The 22,033-nt window shown below is 46.8% G+C and overlaps 1 protein-coding gene across 4 annotated transcripts in view; it reads right to left on the bottom strand.

The window, feature by feature from the left end:
* Positions 1 to 22,033, bottom strand: part of CEP164 (centrosomal protein 164) — a 153,111-nt gene that overhangs the window by 41,206 nt on the left and 89,872 nt on the right. For 3 of the 4 annotated variants that reach the window (XM_073585239.1, XM_073585236.1, XM_073585237.1), the window contains exons 14-24: positions 21,671 to 21,748; positions 21,093 to 21,188; positions 20,875 to 20,997; positions 19,641 to 19,784; positions 19,473 to 19,556; positions 18,256 to 18,324; positions 16,591 to 16,754; positions 16,377 to 16,509; positions 15,952 to 16,022; positions 13,845 to 14,040; positions 2,851 to 2,958 (exon numbers count right to left, since the gene is read on the bottom strand). In XM_073585239.1, the coding sequence (XP_073441340.1) occupies positions 2,851 to 2,958; positions 13,845 to 14,040; positions 15,952 to 16,022; positions 16,377 to 16,509; positions 16,591 to 16,754; positions 18,256 to 18,324; positions 19,473 to 19,556; positions 19,641 to 19,784; positions 20,875 to 20,997; positions 21,093 to 21,188; positions 21,671 to 21,748 (1,266 nt within the window). The remainder of the gene's footprint in view (positions 1 to 2,850; positions 2,959 to 13,844; positions 14,041 to 15,951; positions 16,023 to 16,376; positions 16,510 to 16,590; positions 16,755 to 18,255; positions 18,325 to 19,472; positions 19,557 to 19,640; positions 19,785 to 20,874; positions 20,998 to 21,092; positions 21,189 to 21,670; positions 21,749 to 22,033) is intronic. The other variant, XM_073585238.1, reaches the window with a different exon arrangement.

The raw sequence follows: 22,033 nt of genomic DNA, 5'->3' as shown, positions 1-22,033 counted from the left end.
TAAGCCCCCGATGTAACCTGAAAGATAAGAAAAACAAGTTAGATTATACTCACCGGGGGGCGCGGTCGGTGTCGCTGTCCAGTCCGGCGCCTCCCATTTTCATGCGATGACGTCCTCCTCCTTACTTCTGCCGCGGCTCCTGCACAGGCGTATTTTCTCCGCCCTGTTGAGGGCAAAGTAAAGTTCTGCAGTGCGCAGGCACCGGGAAAGGTCAGAAAGGTCCGTCGCCTGCGCACTGCAGTACTTTACTCTGCCCTCAACAGGGCGGAGAAAGTACGCCTGCGCAGGAGCCTTGACAGAAGTAAGAAGGAGGACAGCATCGCTAGAAGATGGGAGGCACCGGTGAGTATAATCTACCTCATTTTTCGTATCTTTCAGGTTACATCGGGGGCTTATCTACAGCATTACAGAATGCTGTAGATAAGCCCCTGATGTCGGTGGCCGCAGCTCATAGAGCAAAAATGGTATGACAGATTCCCTTTAAGTGGATAAGAGAGAAGGAACATCTGCATAGTAAAAGGCTTCTACAGAGGGTAAGGAAATTATTCAGACCCCTTTAAATTTTTCATGCTTTTTTTCATTGCAGCCATTTGGTAAAAATTCTAAACAGTTCATTTTTTTTCTTATTCTTGTACACTCTGCACCCCATCTTGACTGAAAAAAACAAAATGTAGACATTTTTGCAAATTTATTAAAAAGTAAAACTGAAATATCACATGGTCATAAGTATTCAGACCCTTTGCTCGGTATTGAGTAGAAGCAGCCTTTTGAGCTAGTACAGCCATGAGTCTTCTTGGGAATGATACAAGTTTTTAACACCTGGATTTGGGGATCCTCTGCAGTTCCGTCAGGTTGGATGGTGAACGTTGGTGGACAGCCATTTTCAGGTCTCTCCAGAGATGCTCAATTGGGTTTAGGTCAGGGCTCTGGCAGGGCCAGTCAAGAATGGTCACAGAGTTGTTCTGAAGCCACTCCTTTGTTATTTTAGCTGTGTGCTTATGGTCATTGTCTTGTTGGAAGGTGAACCCTCGTCTAAGTCTGAGGTCCAGAGCACTCTGGAAGAGGTTTTCATCTAGGATATCCCTGTACTTGGCAGCATTCATGTTTCTTTCAATTGCAACCTGTCGTCCTATCCCTGCAGCTGAAAAACAACCTCATAGCATGATGCTGCCACCACCATACTTCACTGTTGGGATTGTATCAGGCAGGTCATGAGCAGTGGCTGGTTTTCTCCACACATACCACTTAGAATTATCACCAAAAAGTTCTATCTTCGTCTCATCAGACCAGAGAATCTAATTTCTCATAGTCTGGGAGTCCTTCAATGTGTTTTTTAGCCAACTCTATGCAAGCTTTCAAATGTCTTGCACTGAGGAGAGGCTTCATTCGGGCCACTCTGCTATAAAGGCCCGACTGGTGGAGTGCTGCAGTGATAGTTGACTTTGTAGAACTTTTGTCCCATCTCCCTACTGCACCTCTGGAGCTCAGCCACAGTGATCTTGGGGTTCTTCTTTACCTCTCTCACAAAGGCTCTTTCTCCCATGATTGCTCAGTTTGACTGGACGGCTAGGTCTAGGAAGACTTCTGATGGTCCCAAACTTCTTCCATTTAAGGATTATGGAAGCCACTGGGCTCTTAGGAACTTTGAGTACTGCAGAAATTCTTTGGTAACCTTGGCCAGATCTGTGCCTTGCCACAATTCTGTCTGAGTTCCTTGGCCAGTTCCTTTGACCTCATGATTCTCATTTGGTCTGACATGCACTGAGAGCTGTGAGGTCTTATATAGACAGATGTGTGCCTTTACAAATCAAGTTTTATCAGTTTAATTAAACACAGCTGGACTCCAATGAAGGAGTAGAACCATCTCAAGGAGGATCACAAGGAAATGCACAGCATGTGACTTAAATACGCGTGTCCGAGCAAAGGGTCTGAATACGTATGACCATGTGATATTTCAGTTTTTCCTTGTTAATAAATTTGCAAACATTTCTACATTTCTGTTTTTTTAGTCAAGATAGGGTGCAGAGTGTACGTTAACGAGAAAAAAAATGAACTTTTTTGAATTTACCAAATGGCTGCAATGAACCAAAGAGAGAAAAAATTAAAGGTGTCTGAAAATTTTCCGTACTCACTGTATATTGTTGTGCATATGTTCACTCTTTTTAGTGCTTTTTCAGGTGAGTTCAAGACGAATCCGCCTGGAAAAAGACGTTATACTTACCCTAAAAGTGTCTGTAGTAAACGTAGCTGATAAGCAACTTTTGCTAATTTCCTTGCTATGATAGATTTGTGCCAATTCAAGATACAACTTGAGTGGTCTATCTACACCAAGATACATGCTCCCTATCTAGATCTTAATATTGGATCTTGGGGTGCAGAACTTGTGATATCTTTCGTCTGCCTAACTGAATGAGTGCTGCAGTGACCTTTAACTACCCCCAAAAAAATCCTGACGCTTTCCGAAATTCTGCTATTGTGTATTTACGAGCGACTGCATTATCATCATCATCTACTGAAATCCGTTTCTGCTGTGAAAGACTACATCTCTCAGTAGAGTTGCGTGCCAAGCCCACCATCTGCTGCGTTACTGCCACCCCCCAGAGAGAGCTTGTGCCAGCCCCCACTATGGGCCACAGATGTGCCCGTGTACGGTGTGGATTACAGAAAAATGTTGTTGTGCATCACCGTGACTAACGTCTGACCCTCAGAGATAATAATATAGTGATAGGCTGCTGCAATGTGGCATAAAGCGGACATCGGAAACGGTTCTTTATTCTTGGGTGGGCTTATGCCAGGGCTGTGTACTAGCCACTTGCATAGGGAGTAGGATTTCTTTCTGTAAGCGTCTACCTCTTCGAGGAGCGAGTCCTCCAGCTCCTGCAGACGCTGCTCCTTCTCCTGCAGCAATACGTGTCCCTTCTCCATTGTGCTGCGAATGTCTTTCAGGTTGCGGGATTCCTGCAGGAACATGGGCAGAAAAGTGTTAGCCACTTCTCAAACCTACGGAGACGTGGTGCTTCCCCCCAATGATGATGGAGCTGCACTGATAACAATGACGGTCTGTATACGAAGAGTGATGGCACATCATGATGGATGCCCTATATAAGTCCACAACCCACCCTCTAACACGGTGCTGATGTGTATTTATACCTGAATAATGGCTCTAATATGTATACAGTAGTTATCATGCCGCTGTGCGCTGGTGCATAGTAAGCATATCCCATGCTGATCCGGTGGCTTACCTTCTCCTCCCTCTCCCATTCCGTTAGATGGCCTCCTGCCTGTGTGACAGATGCCCGATTTTTCTCCTGGTGCCAGTAATACTGCCTGCTCTCTTGTGGGAAGAGGGAGAGGAGACCGGGCCCTCGCGGCCTCCATAAAATAACAGCGTTGTTTCTAAGCTAGATTTTATTGATGCATAAAATTAAAAAAGTATATTAAAATTGTGGGGTGTAAACCACATACAAACTGGAAAGTTTAAGACAAACGTATTAGAACAACATGTATTTGGAAGGGGTTAATGAAAAAATACTGTTGTGTTCTCAGTAAAGGATTTAATATGTAGCAGTTATATATCCAATATATAAACATAGTAGTAAGTAGATAGCTATAAGATAAATAAACTGCACATATCAATTAGGGAACATACCATAAAAACAGGGATTTTTGTGATACTCATCGTAAAATCCTTTTCTTTGAGACGCTCATTGGGGGACACAGGACTGTGGGGGTATGCTACTGCTGCCAGGAGGCTGACACTAAGTGAATGAAAAAAAAAGGTTAGCTCCTCCTCCGCAGTATACACCCTCACCCCGATTGCAGGCAAAACCAGTTTGGTACAAAAGCAATAGGAGATTAAAAAGAAGACAAAGGCAACCCTAATGCCGGTAACAACATGTCTAGAAAACCCCACCTACTATCAAAAATACATATTAGTAAACAAAAAAAGAGCCAATTGGCTAACAGGGTGGGTGCTGTGTCCCCCAATGAGCGTCTCTGAGAAAAGGATTTTACGGTGATTATCACAAAAATCCCTGTTTCTCCTTCGCCTCATTGGGGGACACAGGACTGTGGGACGTCCTAAAGCAGTCCCTTGGTGGGAAGTCGACTCACCGGTCTAGGCTACATGCACCTCCTGTCTAAAGGTGCACCACCACTGCCTGGAGAATCCTTCTACCCAGGCTCGCGTCCGCTGAAGCCTGAGTATGCTCTGCTCCCTGCTGGAACAGGTGTGCCTCTGATGCGGTAAGACTCCTGAATAGTCGACCAAATCCACCTGGCTATGGTCGACCTTGAGGCAACCAGTCCCTTCCTGCGACCCTCGGGGAGCACCAATTGCATGTCTGTCTGACGAAAGGATGCCGTCCGTGACACGTACCTCCTGAGAGCTCTCACCAGGTCCAACATATGAAGAGCCTTTTCCACACGGTGTACCGGTGCTGGACAAAAAGAGGGCAAGACAATATCCTCATTAATGTGAAACGAGGAAACGACCTTTGGCAGAAAAGGAGGAGCTGGTCTGAGAGCCACCTTATTCGTGTGGAAAATCAGAAACGGGGCTCGACAGGATAGAGCTGCCAACTCCGAGACCCTCCTGATTGATGTTAAAGCTACGAGGAACACTACCATCCAGGAAAGGTATGATAAAGAGACATCCTGTAGTGGTTCAAATGGAGCTTCCTGCAGAACGCTTAGGACCAGGTTAAGGTCCCAAGTGTCCACAGGGACCCTATAGGGAGGTACCAAGTGGGAGACCCCCTTGATGAAGGTCTTTACCTGCAGATTGGTAGCAATCCTGCACTGTAAAAGGACGGATAACACCGATATCTGTCTCCTGAGGGAACTTGGAGCTAAACCTGAGTCTAGGCCAGACTGGAGGAAAGCTAAAATGTTGGGAATAGAGAATCTCAGAGGAGAACAACCACAGTCCCTACACCATGTGAAGAAAATCCTCCAGGTGTGGTGGTAAAAATGTGATGAGGCGGGCTTCCGGGCGCTAACCATTGTAGCAACCACATTGCGGCCGAACTCAGCCTGGGTCAGAATCCAAGATTCAACGGCCAAGCTGTCAAACATAGGGCCCCTGAGTTTGGATGGTAGATCGGGCCCTGGGAAAGCAAGTCTGGGCGCTCTGGCAGCCGCCAGGGGACGTCGGCGAGTAGCTGTATTAAGTCTGCGTACCATGCCCGACAAGGCCAATCTGGGGCAAGCAGAATTACTGAAACCCCCTCTGCCTTGACCTTCCTGATGACCCTCGGAAGTAGTGGCAGCAGGGGGAATAGGTACAGGAGGCGAAACTGGCTCCATGGCAGAACCAACGCATCCATGGCGATCGCCTGCGGGTCCCGGGACCGAACGACAAAAGTGGGCACCTTGGCGTTCACTCTGGAGGCAATCAGGTCCTCATCCGGCGTTCCCCAATGTTGGTAAATCTGCTGGAAGACCTCAGGGTGTAGTGAACATTCCTCGGACGCAAAACCCTGCCGGCTGAGGAAGTCTGCAGCCCAGTTCTCTACGCCCGGGATGTGGACCGCCAAGATCACAGAGTGGTTTTTCTCAGCCCAGCGGAGGACGTGCCCCACCGCGTGCATGGCCGCCCTGCTGCGGGTGCCCCCCTGATGATTTATGTAAGCCATGGCATTGGTATGGTCTGAATGGATTCGGACGGGGCGGCCTGCTAGAAGATGATGGAAATGCTGCAAAGCCAGCCGGATCGCTCGTATCTCTAGCAAGTTGATCGGTAGGCGTGCTTCCCTCGGCGACCAACGTCCCTGGGTCGTATGATGGCAAAAAACCGCTCCCAGCCGAGGAGGCTGGCGTCGGTTGTGACCACCAGCCAATGGTCCGGGGGAAAAGGTTCCCCTAAAGAAGAGAGGAACTGATTGTCCACCACCCGAGTGCCTGTCTGACCTGTGCGGACAACTGGCATCGGCGGTCAAGAGTAAATGGGTTCTTGTCCCAGGATGCCAAGAGGGCGTGCTGCAGGGGACGAAGATGGAGCTGGGCAAACGGAATCGCTTCTATTGCTGCCACTATTTTCCCTAAGACCCTCATGCAAAAACGAATAATATGAGGGACTGGTTGGCGAAGTGCCCGGACTCCCTGACGGGGAGCTAGGGCCTTGTCCCGAGGGAGAATTACCAACCCTCGGGAGGTGTCGAAGATCATAACTAAAAAGGAAATGCTCTGAGCTGGAACAGGGGATGATTTCTTCAGGTTGACCAACCACCCTAAGTGGGAAAGAGTATCTAGCGTGATGTTGATGCTCTCCTCGCATGCTCGAAATGAAGGGCCCTTGACCAAGAGGCCCCGGGAGTGCAGGATGGCAATGACGACCGCCATGACCTTTGTGAACACTCTGGGAGCGGTCGCTAGCTCAAAAGGCAGGGATGCGAACTGAAAATGTAGGCCGTTGATAGTGAAGCGTAGAAATCTTTGATGCGGAGGGAAAATGGGGATGTGAAGGTAGGCATCTTGGATGTCGATAGAGGACAAATATTCTCCCCGTCCCATGGCCGATATGACTGAGCGGAGAGACTCCATCCGGAAATGTCTGATCCTGACAAATCTGTTCAGGAGCTTCAGATCCAGAATGGGCCTGACAGTTCCATCCTTTTTGGGGACCGTGAACAGGTTTGAATAGAAGCCCTGAAATTTCTTGTTTTTCAGTACGGGATTAACGACTCTGTTGTGCTGGAGCGATTCGATGGCCTTGAGTAAAGCCCTTGCCCGGGCATCTACTTTGGGAGGACGGGAAAGAAAAAAACATCATGGGGGGGCACTTGACAAATTCTACCTTGTACCTAGAGGACACCAGCTCTCTTACCCATGTGTCGTGTGCGACGGTGAGCCAGATGTGGCGAAACCAAAGTAGGCGACCGCCTATCTTGCTGGTGTCGCCTGGAAATTGCCTCGAGTCATTTGGCTGAAGATCTTTGGGACCTAGGTCCCCTTGACTTGGGCTGGTGGGTACGTATCCTCCCCAATGAGTTGGCTTTATATGAGACTTGATGATCCCTGTCCTGGTTGGGACGACCTGAAGTGTCGGGATTGGCCGCTGCAGCCCACCCGGGGTTGCGAAAGGACCAGAAACGTGCCTGACGCTGGTGATGAAACGGCTGTTTGACCCTTTGCTGAGGGAGAAAACTTCTCTTCCCCCCTGTGGAGTGAGAGAGGAGCTTATCCAACTTCTCACCAAATAGGCGGCCACTCTGATAAGGCAAAGAAGCCAAGGACTTCTTGGAGGTTGAGTCTGCCCGCCATGTCTTCAACCACAGAGCCCTCCTAATGGAAATTGCATTTGTGGCAGCAAGTGCCGCGCAGTTAGCCGCATCTAAAAACGCATTAATTAAGTAGTCTCCGGCCAAAATGATCTGATTTGCGATCTCTGATACTTCTGCTGGTAGGTCCATACCCTGCAAGGCTCTGTTTAATGATTCCGCCCAAGAAACCATTGCCTGGGCTACCCAAGTTGCCGCGAACGAGGGAGAGAGTGCTGAACCTGACGCCTCAAACACTGAGCGAGTCAAGCTCTCTATGAGATGGTCCCGTGGGATCTTTGATAGAGGAACCACTAGGTATGGATAACAGGGTTTTAGAGGCCAAGCGCGACACGGGTGGATCTACCCATAGGGATTCCGCCCATATTTTAAGATCAAGGGCAAAGGGGTATCTTGCCTTGAGCGCTTTCTGGCCTGAGAAACGCTTGTCTGGCCATTCCCTGTGTCGTTGCACTATGTCCTCAAACTCTGGGTGGGTACCAAATACTCTATGAGGCCGCTTGACTCGCTTAAATGACACCTTGTGACCTGAGGCTAAGGTGGATTCATTGTCAATCCCAAGAGTCTGGTTGACAGTCTCGATGAAGCTGTTTCCTGGTAACCCGAAGTATCTAAATCAAGGGGCTCGTCCGAGTCGTAATCTGAGCTTTGCTCGTTATCGACTACTGGTGAAGGCGAGCGAGACTCAGAACTCATGGATGCCGAGGCACCAGATGGACTGGGAGACGCTGTGTGGGTTCGTTCCCCCCCCCCCCCCGTCTGCCTGGAGTGAGATCGGCCGCTGCAGGCCTGAGGCTCTTGTGAGGTGGAGGACCCCTCTAAGACTCTAGTATTTGATGCCATAGACTGCGACAGAGATAGAGCCCATTCCGGGGACTTGGTACACTGGGCTCAGTCGCAGGGGAGGGCTCCTGTGCGCGTTCTGAATCGCAGGCTTCGCATAATCGCTTGCTCTGCGCCTGTGGAAAAGCGGACAGACAGGAGGTGCATGCAGCATACAGAAAACTGTGCATCTTAGCCTTTCTGGACAAGCTGTATCTGCCAGGTAATACTGCTGCATTCTGCAGGAACAGTATATGCACGCCCCCCTTTCGCCTAGAGTGGCCTCTGGAAAAAAGGACCGAGCCCAAACTCGGGGGGGGGGGGGGGGGGGGGGGCGAGCCCGCCGGACACAGAGGCCTAGGCCGGGGGGCAAGGATCCGGCGTCGCCGGATGCTACGGAGCCCGGAAAGCGCCCGATGGCACCATACTTGCAGCGGAAGCTGCACCCGCTCTGGCACTCAGGGAATGGGGCTAAGGACCAGACTGCCCCGGGGAACGCTGCTAAAGGAGCGCTCCCAGGCCACCCTCCTGCGGGAACCCCCATGATGGAGCGCTTCAGTCCAGCTCAGGTTAGGGGGGGGGGCTGCATAAAGGACGGTGCAGGCCCCCTAGCTCCATCTTCCCTATAGGGGATGAGGAGAGGGACCATCCGCCACCTTCCATCACCGCAGTCCTTGCATTGGTAATGCAGTGGGGGTTGCACGGACTGTCCTATGCCTCTGTACAGCCTAGGGTTTCAATACCTTAGGGTGGTCAGGGCTGAGTCCGGCATCATGTCCCATGTTGCGGGAGAGGATACGTGGAGGCGACACTCCACGTGCTCGCCCTTTGCTGGTTTGGGGAGATCGGACCCTTTCAATAGGGTCCTTCGCACTTGTCTCATCTTCATGGGGGTTAAAAAAAAAAAAAAAAAAAAGAGTCTGGTAGAAAACCAGACGTGTGCCTCCAATGTGCACTAAGCATGAACTGGTTTCGCCTGCAATCGGGGCGAGGGTGTATACTGCGGAGGAGGAACTAACCTCTTTTTTTTTTCATTCACTTAGTGTCAGCCTCCTGGCGGCAGTAGCATACACCCACAGTCCTGTGTCCCCCTCCCCCAATGAGGCAAAGGAGAAAGAGAAGAACAGCATATAAGTCAAGACCCCAGGAATCTGACATTCGTTTCGTCCTTGGCGTTCTCAAGGAGTCCCGGGGTCTTTACTTCTATGCTGTTCTTCTCTTTTTATGGTATGTTCTCGAATTGATATGTAAACTGTGTTCCAAATTATTATGCAAAAAGAGTTTAGGAGTGATAAGGTTAGAATTGTATTGTTTGTCATTTAAACTCATTGATGGTGATGTGTGTCAGGGCTCTTTATATCACTGAAAGCAATTGCAGATGCCTGTGCAAATTAGTTTGGCAGGTGTGTCCAAATAAAAGCAAGACTACTTAAGAAGACTGTTCCACATTATTAAGCAGCCTACATTTTTTGCCAAAATGGGAAAGAAAAAGGATGTGTCAGCTGCTGAGAAGCAACAAATTGTGGAGTATTTAGGTCAAGGCATGACTACAATCAACATTGCCAAGACACTTCATCGTGATCATCGCACAATCAACAAGTATGTAGCCGATTCCCAGCACACACATGTGCGTGCTGATAAGGAAAAATTGAGGACTCTTTCCAACAGGAAATTGCATCAGGTTAAAAGAGCAGCTGCAAAAATGCCTTGTCATAGCAGCAGACAAGTTTTTGAAGCTGCTGGTGCCTCCAACGTCCCCCGAACAACAAGATGCAGGGTCCTTCAGAGGTTTTCAGCTGTGCGTAAGCCATCCTGTCGACCACCTCTGTCCACTGCACACAAGCAGAAACGGCTCCAGTGGGCCAAACGATACATGAAGACTGACTTCCAAACTGTTTTGTTCACCGATGAGTGCCGTGCAACGCTCGATGGTCCAGATGGATGGAGTGGAGGATGGCTGGTTGATGGACACCCCATGAAATCACGGCTAAGGCGCCAACAAGGAGGAGGTGGAGTAATGTTTTGGGCTGGAATCAAGGGGAGAGAGATTGTCGGCCCCTTTAGGATCCCTGAAGGGGTAAAGATGAACTCCATAACCTGTGGAGTTTCTAAAACAGCACTTCCTGCCATGGTTCAAGAGGAAGAACCGTGCTTTCCGCAGCAAGATCATTTTCATGCATGATAATGCACCGTCTCATGCTGCAAATAACACATCTGCATCTCTGGCTGCTATGAGCATAAAAGAGGACAAACTTATGGTGTGGCCACCATCTTCCCCTGACCTCAACCTCATTGAGAACCTCTGGAGCATCATCAAAAGGAGTGTCTATGATGGCGGGAGGCAGTTCACATCTAAGCAACAGCTCTGGGAGGGTGTTCTGTCCACATGCAAAACAATTGAAGCACAAACCATCCAAAAACTGACAAATTCAATGGACGACAGAGTTCAGAAGCTTCTTTCCAACAAGGGGTCCTATGTGCAAATGTAACATCACCTAGAATAAAGTTTTGACTTGAAAACTGTTTGATTTCATTTTGTAATAAGCTGATAATGCTTATAATTTCACAATTGACCATTTTTTTGTTAAAAATAAAAATAAAAAGGTTGAAAACTCTGCTGTGCATAATAATTTGGAACATGCATTTTGAGTGTTTCTTATTTTGAAAAATATACTGTTTTCATAGGCAGTTTGTTCAAAAACATTGCAATTATACTAGAATATTAGATGACTGGAAAATAACACTGACTGCAATTCATATAGGTAATTTAGAGAAAATACGAGGAAATATTTTTTGCATAATAATTTGGAACACAGTGTACAGTTTGTCTATCTTATAACTATCAATTAGGGAGCATACCATAAAAAGAGAAGAACAGCATATAATTCAATACCCTAGGACTCCTTGAGTAAGTCAAAGGGGAACCGTACGTCGGAGTTCTGAGTTACTGACTTATATGCAGCTCTCTATTTATGGTATGTTCCTTAATTGATATATGTGCAGTTTATCTATCTTTTAATCTACCTTCTTACTACTATATTTATATATTGGATATATATCTGCAACATTTCACTTTACATATTAAATAAATACTTTACTGAGAACACAACAGTATTTTTTTATTAACCCCTTCAACATACGTTATAATAACATACATGTTATTCTATACATTTGTCCAATTGCTAGGTTTCCTACTACTCACAATTTTGATATATATTTTTTAACTTTATGTATCAATAAAATATATATTTTTATTATATATTTGTGTCTCCATTGTGGTTATTCTATAAAATGATTTCTATGTGATTATCTACTCAGGATACATATTTAGTATTTTTTGTGATGTACTGTATTTCTTTGGTTTCTAAAGGCCCCGTCACACATGACGATTTCCAAGCGATCCCGACAATGATATCAACGTTTCAGGATCGCTGGTAAGTCGCTATGTGATCGCTGGTGAGCTGTCAAACAGACAGCTTCACCAGCGATTAGCATAGCGATGCCGAGCGCGCGGCATCGCTGTGTTCTGTTAGTTACCAGCGCGCTGATGCAGGCAGCTGGTAACTAACGTACACATCGGGTATCCAAGGGACGTGCATCCCTTGGATACCCGATGTGTATGTTAGTTACCAGGTACCTGCATCAGCGCGCTTGGTAACTAACTGAACGATCCTCCCACAATCCTCCGCGCACTGCAGGGGGCGTAACCAGAAGATCCCGGAGAAATTCAAAGGCCCGTTTGTGCCGCTACGCCTGGTACCATGGCAACTACCTGCACAACCGGGGCCCCCAGGGGCCAGCCGCGTGGCCCGCTGCAGGCGTCCATTCCCGGGGGTGGGGGTGTATAGCACAGGCTGGTGCTATACACCCAAGGGAGCAGAAGTCACAGCCTGCCCACCAGGCCTGCATCAGCGCTCTTGGTAACTAATGTACACATCGGGTATCCAAGGGACGCACGTCCCTTGGATACCCGATGTGTACATCAGTTACCAGCTGATCGCTGGGCTCCGGCCGGTCACACGCAGCGATGCGTGCTGGCCAGCGGGAGCCCAGCGACCAAACAAATGTCCTGGGCTTTCCTGCAGCGATAAGCGATACCGGCAGGGGGGCCGGTCACTGACACACACAGCGATCTCGCTGGTGAGATCGCTGTTGTGTCACAAAACTTGTGACTCAGCAGCGATCTCGCTAGTGAGAACGCTATGTGTGACTGGGCCTTAAGATGTCGAGCCAAATCCACCATCATTTAAACCTGACAACTGGAGTTTCAAGACAATAAAGAAGGGTTGTCTGGCGCCGCTCACTTTCACATCGAGAGGCAAGTTGCGCTGATGAGGACTCGGTCCAATATGCGTGCACGCTCCACAGATATGGTGCACATGTACAACACCTGCCTGTCCTGGCAGGTAGGTGCAGAGAAGACATCATCAGCGCCGTTCCCTTCCAATGTGGAAGTGGACATCCACTTTAACCGTGGAAGTGAAATGAATAGTTAATAGGTACATTAATATTCTAATGCCACCGGGTTCATTTTGCTATAGAGGAGAATTCCTTGCATAAAACCTGATCCAAATTATATGGAGGGCAGAATAAAAAGCCTTTTGCGCTAAATGGGCAGTATTGTTTTTATTGGATGGGTCGTCCTTTTTCGGTGGAAATGTGAAAAAAAATGTCTTTGCATCATATGAAACGATAAAACGCTGTATACATGTGAGAGCCTCTAGATGCTCATGGGTTCACTGCTGATTTAAGCCCTCGCTATAGACCACCCGATTGTTAAAGTGCCTGTCCCTGCGAGAACTTCAGCCACAGGTCACAATATGAGAATCACTCTAGGTGCTGGCACATAGAGCCAGTAGGGCACTAATCGTATGCATGTGTGACTTCATTGTGGCCTGCCCGTAGTCCGCCGCCGGTGTCACCTCCACACTCTACAAATCAGTTTTCCCTGCTCCTTTAAAGGGGGTTATCCATTTTTAAAAATGTGGCCCCAGTTTATGACACTCATGTAAAACTCATGCATAACAGGATCAGATAGTACTCACCCTCCCCGATTCAGGGCCGGCCCTCCACTGCTGCTCCTGTCTCTGTGTTTTAGTTGTAGTGGTGACATAACGTCAGCAGCACAAGGCACTGCTGCAGCCAATCACTGAGCCTCGTAGCTTGTGCAGTCTACACAGGCAATGCTGTTAAGGTCAATGATTTGGCTGAAGTGGTAACTTTGACAGCTGACATCACTGCTGCAGCCAAACACAAAAAGGGTGAGTACCATCTGATTTTGTGCCATCGTTTGGAGATCTTCCTTCTGACAGTTTCTCCTTCTGGACTCTGGGGGCAGGAAGGATCGTCACAGTTACATAACTTGAAGGCAGTCTCCATGCATTCACATCACGAGAAGCCAATGGGAACGTCACGTGGAAGAACGGGAATGAGGTAAGATAGGTAATCTATTTAAAAAGTGGCTTATTTTGCAGTTTTTACATCACATGTCAGAAGAGCGGAAGTAGAGGCCAACCCCTTTAAACAGAAGAAGTGCTGCGCATCACTGGTCTCAAGGGTGAGTGCAAGTTCACTGCTGGTCACTCCAAGACCTCAGTAGGCTATCTACCCTTACCAGATGTGCTTCGTCCACTCATACCAGATGCGTTTCGTCCTTCCTTTCTAGACACATTTCACCCAGGCACAAGTGTGCAGCAGCGGTATAATGCCTGCAGACTAAATAGATGTAATACAGCCATTTACCTCCTCCAGGTTCCTCCTGATGCCGTCCAGCTTTAGGGACTCCTGAAGATCCTGAGACTCGTGTACGTTGTGACGCCACTGCTGTTTGGCTGCTTTCAGCACAGTCTGTCGACGGCACATGGATCGGGTCTGAAGGCGTAAAAAATCCTTGGCCCTCTGAATTGAAGCTCCTTGTGATGATATGTAAGAACGCATGCTGTAATAAAAATATATAAAAGAAGAATGATTAAGTCAAATAAAAAAATGTTGCTAAAAGAGAATGCGCCACATTTACCGCAGCAGCACGAATCAGATCCTGTCAAGTATATTATTCTTTAAAATGCTCAGAGAAAATATACTTTAAAGATCCAGCTGGGGACCTTAACCTGGAGACCTGTGTATGGTGTTAGTCTCCATTTACATTGCACGATTATCATTCCTATGAATGCTCTTTCCCCAATAATCGTCGAAGGTAAAACGGGCTGACGGTTAGTTAGGTGAAATTATATTTTGAAAAACATTGTGCACATCATCATGTGTAAACAGGACCTGTGCTGTAGAGAATGCTGGACTATAACTGTATATGCTACTGCCGGAGATCGACAAGCAGAGATTTTCCTCCACTACCTGCTATTCTCATAGACAATGACTGGAGGCCACAGCTCCAACCATATTCTATGGATTTGAAATAATTTACTAAGACTCTGTTATGGAAATGAGATTTCTCTGCTCATTCTTTCCAAGTCTGTACAGTAAAGCCAGTAAGGACTATACAGAAAAGCCAGGAGTGTTTGTCTGTTGTCACTGCTCCAATATAAAGGGGATTTTAGAGCTCCATTCTCAGGATCGATGTGACCAGCAGGGCATCAATAATTCTATAGATTGGAGATAACTTACTAAGACTCTAATAGAAATGAGACTTCTCTGTCCATTCTTTCCAAGTCTACACAGAAAAGCCTGTTGTGTGTCTGTTGTCAGTGCTCCAATGGTTAGTGTGAAAACTTCTCATGCCACCAATATTATAAAAATGTAATACAAATAAGATGACAACAATTTCTCTAAGACAGGTTCAAAAGTAAAGGCAAATCTCTTACTGTGTTATGTCTAATAAAACCTTAGAGGTAGTATTCTCTTTTGGTGTCCTTTGTGTTCTTAGGCCATGTACTACCATCTCTGGCCTGGCACAAGGTATTGTATAACAAAGTGACACTGCTTTAAAGGGGTTCAATCTCAGGGACCCCAGTATATCCAAAGAACCTCTGTTCATCACCCCAAAAATGAGGAGAGGCTGAGCATGTGTGTGGTACTCTTCATTATAGTCTGTGGGAGTTATGAAATGCCCGGAGGGTTCCGTAATCCCCTTTAACCCATTGAGCTACCCAGGATCATTTTCAAACATTTTTCAAACCTGAACAGTAAAATTTAAAAAATTCTATTATATCCCAACACTGATATATTTTATATACTAGAACCTTGTTTTAATATAAAGTGTGCTGTACTCGCACTCCCCAATTATTGAGCTCAGTGGCTTTACCCAAGTTGATGGCTAAAGTTGCAAAGCTCATCAATTGGCTGAAGCTGTAGACATGAGGACAGAGCTGCAGATAATCACTGACACTGGGAGACTGAGCACTGGACCCAGGGATAGAGAGCAAAGAAATGTTTGTTAAATCAAACCCCTTTAAGGCCCCGATACACATTGGGTAATAGTCATCAGAACCCACTGCGGACACAGAATCCTTTTGTTCTGTGGGCAGATGAGCCACAGATGATTTTGGCAGCGCATTAAGGCCCCCATACACATTAGACTGACAAGTATCGAGGTTTCTCGACTCTTCCCAGATATATGATGTCAGGGAAGAGAAGGATCCGGCATGTCCAATTTCCAACAACAGATAAGTAGGTACTAGAGAAGACGTTCAGCTGACAGCTATGTACCGTGCATGGGGGACTTTACTCCACACTCTCCATAAAGAACACTGGAATGCTCGGAAGAGTGCCTATGTATGGGGAAAATCGGCAAAAATATATAATCTTTTTACAATCATCTGATGTGTATGGCCATCTCCAGCCTATGATTTCTTATCATCAAAAATGTGAATAGCTCCATATGTGGAGCCGAACTCACTCATCAATGCTGGAGTCCAGTGCTGGGATGTGTACAGGAGTCATGGACGCCTTTGGACCCTCTGTCTGATACTGCGAGAGAAAAGAAAGCAAAAAAGCAATGTCATTATTCCGGTCCTATGCAAGGCGGAGAAAGCTACAGGCCATAGAACCAGATGTAGCAGCTGCAACATGGCACCTGTGGCAAGCTACAGTGCACCTGCACCAAGCTACATCGCATCTGCACTATTTCCGTAGCACGCCACTCATCCAAACCTAATGGAATCAGGCACGTGGCACCAAAGGCTATGATCACCCTGTGCCGTTATTGGCCATCATGTTGGCAGCTGTTGTATCTGTTGAGGTCCAAACATTCACAACCCAGAATTAATAAATCTCCAACAACTAAAAACTAGAACAGAATCGTATGTAACAAGGAATAATTACCGGAGTGGACGTGGTACGGATGAGGCTCTCTGACTTCATTAAGTCCTCTACGCGGAGTTCGGTCTCCCCAGGATCATCGCTTTCCTCTTTCTTCGGCTCCTCGCGTTTCTTACTGACTTCTTCCTCCAGGTCGCTGCAGAGAATATATTTGTTAGCTCTGGTGTCAGTGATACTGGTTGATTATTTTATTTCTTACAGACAGAACAGAATTTACTTGGCCATTTTCTGAAGACGGCCGCAGCGGCTCTGGAGGTTTTCGATTTGGGCCTCCAATTCGGCCTTCTGGTCCTGAACCTCTTCAAGCTCCCTGTGTTTTAGTTGGATTAATTCACTGAGTTGTCTCTGTTCCACAAGTGCAGTTTCCCGAGACTTGATGCTCTATGAGGGGAGGAGAACAATAATGAATAAGGCTAGTTTCACATTTGCGTTTCAGGGCGCAGGGACGGCCTGCGCACGGCCGCCGCTAAGCCCCGCCCCTGTCGTGCCCCTCCGATAGCTCCGCCTCCGGGCGCATGACGCTGCATGCGTCACCTATCTTTATCCCTGAGGACGCAGGCCGTGCGCAGTATGCATTTTGGTGGCGCCTGCGTCCTTTTGACGGTGCGCCGACCAGCACCAAACGCAACCTGTTGCAATTTAGTTGCGCTCGGCGCTCCATCAAAAGGACGCAGGCGCCGCCAAACGCATACTGCGCACGGCCTGCGTCCTCAGTGATAAAGATAGGGGACGCATGACGCATGTAGCGTCATGCGCCCGGAGGCGGAGCTAACGGAGGGGCACGGCAAATGTGCCCTGAAACGCAAATGTGAAACTAGCCTAAATTAACTGAGAATCCATCGGAGAGCTTGTTCTGACGGGGAGTTTATACCCATGTCTATTGCTGATTTACGATCACATCAAACAGAGATGAACTTTGTGGCAAGAAAATAGCTGAGAGTGCAAAAAAAAATAAGGATAGAAGAGTAACAAACTGTCAGAATGAGCTCTTTCATGGTTTCTCAGTTAGCTCATCCTGCAGGCAGCCATGTGAAGCGAAGCAAAGAGCCTGTAAAAGGCAAACTGTGCAAAAGATTTGATGAGACCCAAATGGAAAAATTATTTTAGTTCAAAGTACATATTCGTTAGGGGTCCGACATAGAAGTGAATGACGCAGTGGTCATGCATGCAGTCTACTGCTCCGTTCATGCATGCGCTAAGGAACTCCGGTTCTCATGGTTAGGGGGTCGGTCATCAATTGATCATACATTTCTCCCGATTTGTCAGGCATCCATATCGGTACTTCATGGCAGCTGGCTAGGGTCCTGTGAACTTCCTCAGACCACACTTGAATGCTAGCATCCTGGAGGCAAATGTTATTGTGGTGCCTAGTGACAAGGACCCGGACCCACAAGATGTTAACGATGTCGCAGGAGCCTTGTCAATGCCAGAGGAAGTTCGCAGGACCCTGGTTCGGCCGTCATGGAGTGCTGACATGGACGCCGAACCCAGGTCCCATGAATCTGTTTGCTCATCTCTAGTAATAAAGGCTATAACCCCTATAAATGGATTTCCCTAACACTGAGAACATACTGTAAACTGTACAGTACGTTCTGTTTAATAGGGATCCGACTGCTGGGTCTAAGTCATTGCTACAAGGGGCCTTCTGCCATGTGACGCACAAACAGGTTGAGCACCTAAACTGTAAATGACAACTGGATAATTTGTATTACATTTTTTTTTTTCAAAGTTGCATTTATTTCTGTAAGACAGCGAGTACAGACTTTGTGCAATGGTCACACAGGTAGGACTGTCCCTCCACTATCATTGTTGCAAGACATCTTTTGCATGAAATCCTAAGAAGCCTGGCCCTCTATATACACATAGTAGTATGGACAGTCACCTCTGCTTTCATCTCCAGCTCCTTTTCTTGCACTTCCAGATCCTCTCTTTTCTGAGCCAAAGCTTCTGCCTAAAAGAAGACATCACATCCAGCAGATCACCAACAGCCTGGCAGGAGCTTCTGTAGTAGATGTAAATTTATTGCCCCAAATAAGTTCAGAAGTCTGAGACTGTGTGACCTGCGCGTGTTATTAAAGGGGCTTTTCTACAACTTTACATATAAATGTATTACGGTAAAAGATAAGAAATAGAAAATAGTCACTTACACATCCCCCATTGCTCCTCTGTTCCTGCAAAACGTGTCCTCCGCTGGCTTCCTCTCATTCTGTTCCACCGCTTGACCGCTGGAGTCAAAAGCTGTGGCCACTGATTAGCTGCAGGCCACGCCAGAAGTAAGGTGAGGAAACTGGTGGGGAACACAGCTAGCAGTACAGAGCAGCAGCGGGGGGATCTATAGGTGAGTATATGCCATTTATTTTACCACATTACCATATGTAAATTTGAAGAAAGAGGAGGAAAACCACTTTTAATATGACGACTCTGCTTTTAGGGAAGAGAATCCTTCTCATATACAGTCAGAAGGCTGAAACGTCATCTTAACGTACTGTCACACTAAGCGATATCACTAGCAATATCGCTATAACTTGTGACGTTATAGCGATATTGCTAGCGATATCGCTGTGTGTGATACTTACCTACGACCGGCTCCCCCGCTGGTAATCGCTGATCGCGCGAGAACATCCTGCACTGTTTCTCGTCGTCAGCTTCCTGCGGCGCTTCCTGTGGAGAGACGAGCATGGAGCCGGGCGGGAGGACGTCAGGATCGCCTAGTGTGACAGGTAAGTAGCGACCCCCGTCCCCAGCGATGTCGCTAATGAGATCTGCCTGTGTGGCAGCTCACTAGCGACCACTTAGCGATGTACCAGCGATCCTGACCGCGTCATATCACTGGTCGGGATCGCTGGTACATCGCTAAGTGTGACAGTACCTTTACTCATGAGCTATGTTATAAAGGAGCAGGACAGGTCTTCAGCCTCTGGATGTACACAAGAAAGTGCTTATTCAGATACAGCAAGTAGCGTTCTTACAGACTATGAGCAATGGATGAAAAAAAAATTTCTCCTACAAATCTGCACGACTTGTCATTATATAATGGACCCTACTGACAACATGGTAATTTCAGGTTGTAATTCTTCTTCTGACCGAGTAGCAAGTTACCTCTCGGTCCAGCTGACTCGTCTTCATTACCAGCTGTTTTCGTCTGATCTCCAGGTTTTGCTCTAAATCCTGTAATTTGTTCTCCTAAATTAAGAGGTGACATAAAGATAAAAAAAAAAGATTCTTCGCTGTGACCTACAACCTATGAACATATGCTGGGACAAGAACCTGTTCATGGTAACCTCGCTGCCGTTCTTCTAGACGCCTCTCCTGCTCCTGGCGTTGGATCTCCAGCTCCTCTTCATGCAGCCGCATTATCCTTTCCAATTCATCTTTTAACTTTTCCAGCATTTGTGACCTTTGTCTCTGTTCCTAACGGCAGAAGTAAAAGAGAACAACACGGGTCATCCACAACATCTGCATGGAGTTAACATGTTCTAGCCGTGTATTTCTGAGGGCTTAATGAGCACACCTGCTTCTAAAGCCATGCTTCTATTAATTGGTTTTACTATATGTGAGCCTGAAATGCAGAGTCTCATGGGAACAGGAATATTGCATATGAAGGATGATGAAATAGTTAGTGGTAAGCGAACATACTCAGATAAGGTGTTAGCTGAGCATGCATGCTCGGGTGCTAAATGAGTGTCTTCGGTGTGCTCGAATAATATGTTCATGTCCCCGCAGCTGCATGTCTCACTGCTGTTAGACAGGCTCAACTATTGCAGGGATTGCCTGTTTGTTAGACAATCCCTACGTGTGTTGAACAGCCGTGAGACATTCAGTCGTGGGGACTCGAACATATTATTCGAGCACGCCAAAGACACTCGGGGCAGCACCCCAGCATGCTCAGATAACACCTTATCTGAGTATGTTCATTAACTCATCACTAATTATGGTCACATCTTACTTTTCTAAACTTTGGGATTAGTCTGGGATGTTCAACTCCCATGAAACCAGCATGTGTCAAAATAGTGTCACTTTTTTTTTTTACGCATTCATTTGAAAGTGTAATCTACTATGATTTCTTATACAAAGGGACAGACAAAAAAAATGTATCTTCATGGTATAACCTGTTTACAGCAGGTGGTGACGTATGGCATCGTGTGACTATGCAATGGCAAACATGGGTGGATAGATTTGGCACAGGACCTGATCCATGGGCTACGTCAATAATCGATGGCTGTTGGGTGAGAACTGCCAGAACCACCTTTTTCCTGACAGCTCGTCTTCTGATTAGCCAGCCAGGGGTGCCATCATTATTTCAGCGTGAAGGGCATCGCGCCCGACTAATCAAAAGAGCTGAGGATGCCATTGGGCAAGAAGTGATTCTCAGGGCTTCCACAGCGTCCAGAGACCACTGTCATGACTGACGGATTGGTTCCTGAAAATGGATTCTAGTTGGTGGCTTTATGTGAAGAGTTAATACTTCTGATGTGTAGGAGCCTAAAAGTGAGTGCCTTACCTCGTTCTCCAGCTGATTCCGTGTCCTCTCCAGAACCTGCTCATGTTCCTCTTTCATACGCTCTACTTTCCTTTCGTGGTCGCTCTGCAAAGCATCCCGCTTCTCCTGCAACAGGTCCTTCATCTAGAGTAAAAATTGGAAATGGAATAATTGGAGAAACTGTCGGAAACAGAATATGTGATCTGCTTCATGAATATCTATTTATTGTAGGAGGATACCTGTGTCTCAAAGTCCAACGCCTGGGTCATCTTCTTGATGGAGAGGTACAATTCACCCGGTGTCGCAGAATCCTCTTTCTGCAGGTCAGACACTTCCTGAGAAACCCAGATATTTTTTTAACCCTATTCCATGGATGAGCCACCAACACTGACCACCACATCCAAGATCAGAACATGTATGAATGGTTTTACATATGGAAGTAGCTGTACGGCTGCATAGGAGGTGACTTTTTTTGTAGACATCCCACGTGCTGGTCATGAGAAATCTAGCGTGAAATCCATATGCAAATCCGACTGGAAGTGCATTTGGGGTGTGTCAATGAATTTGAAAAATGCAGTAACCCGCCTCCAGTGCACTTCCAGCCTGATTTGTATGTGGCTTTTACATTAGTTTTCTCACAACTGACACACCAGATCTCCTTAATAAAAGCATCTTTGTGCTGGAGTATAGAGCCGCATCACTACTGCATATATACTAGGATATGATGACAGGTTCCCTTAAATCGTCAGCTAAATAGTGGCAGAGAAAATATATTAAAAAAAAAAAAAACAAAGTCCAAAGTGCCTCCTGTCAAGACCTTGTGATGTCGCTCCAGAACTTCGGCTCTATGTCGCTCCAGATCTTCCTGATGCTTTTTCTCCAAACACTCAAGAACCTTAAAAAAAACCACAGGACAGTAGAAAATAAGCCAATAGGATGTGTACATTCAAACACCAATACAACAATAATGGCACAATAATAGTGCGTCCGGGGGCCGATTCAGAACAAAAAAAAAAAAGAACAGGTTTCCGAATTTTGGTGGTGGTATCTAGGTTAGTCCGTACTGTGGATTTAAAGTGACATCTCCTACTACAATGATTTAGAAAAGCAATTACATTGCAGGACTTAGATATTAACCCACCCTTAGATGGCCGTTCTCGGGTACAGCATCTCAGCTCCT

Source organism: Dendrobates tinctorius, unplaced genomic scaffold (assembly GCF_039654945.1).
Source record: "Dendrobates tinctorius isolate UK_male_01 unplaced genomic scaffold, ASM3965494v1 ptg000086l, whole genome shotgun sequence".
NCBI lineage: Eukaryota > Metazoa > Chordata > Amphibia > Anura > Dendrobatidae > Dendrobates > Dendrobates tinctorius.
Note: the sequence above shows the minus strand (reverse complement) of the source record. Positions and strands in the feature narration are given on the sequence as shown.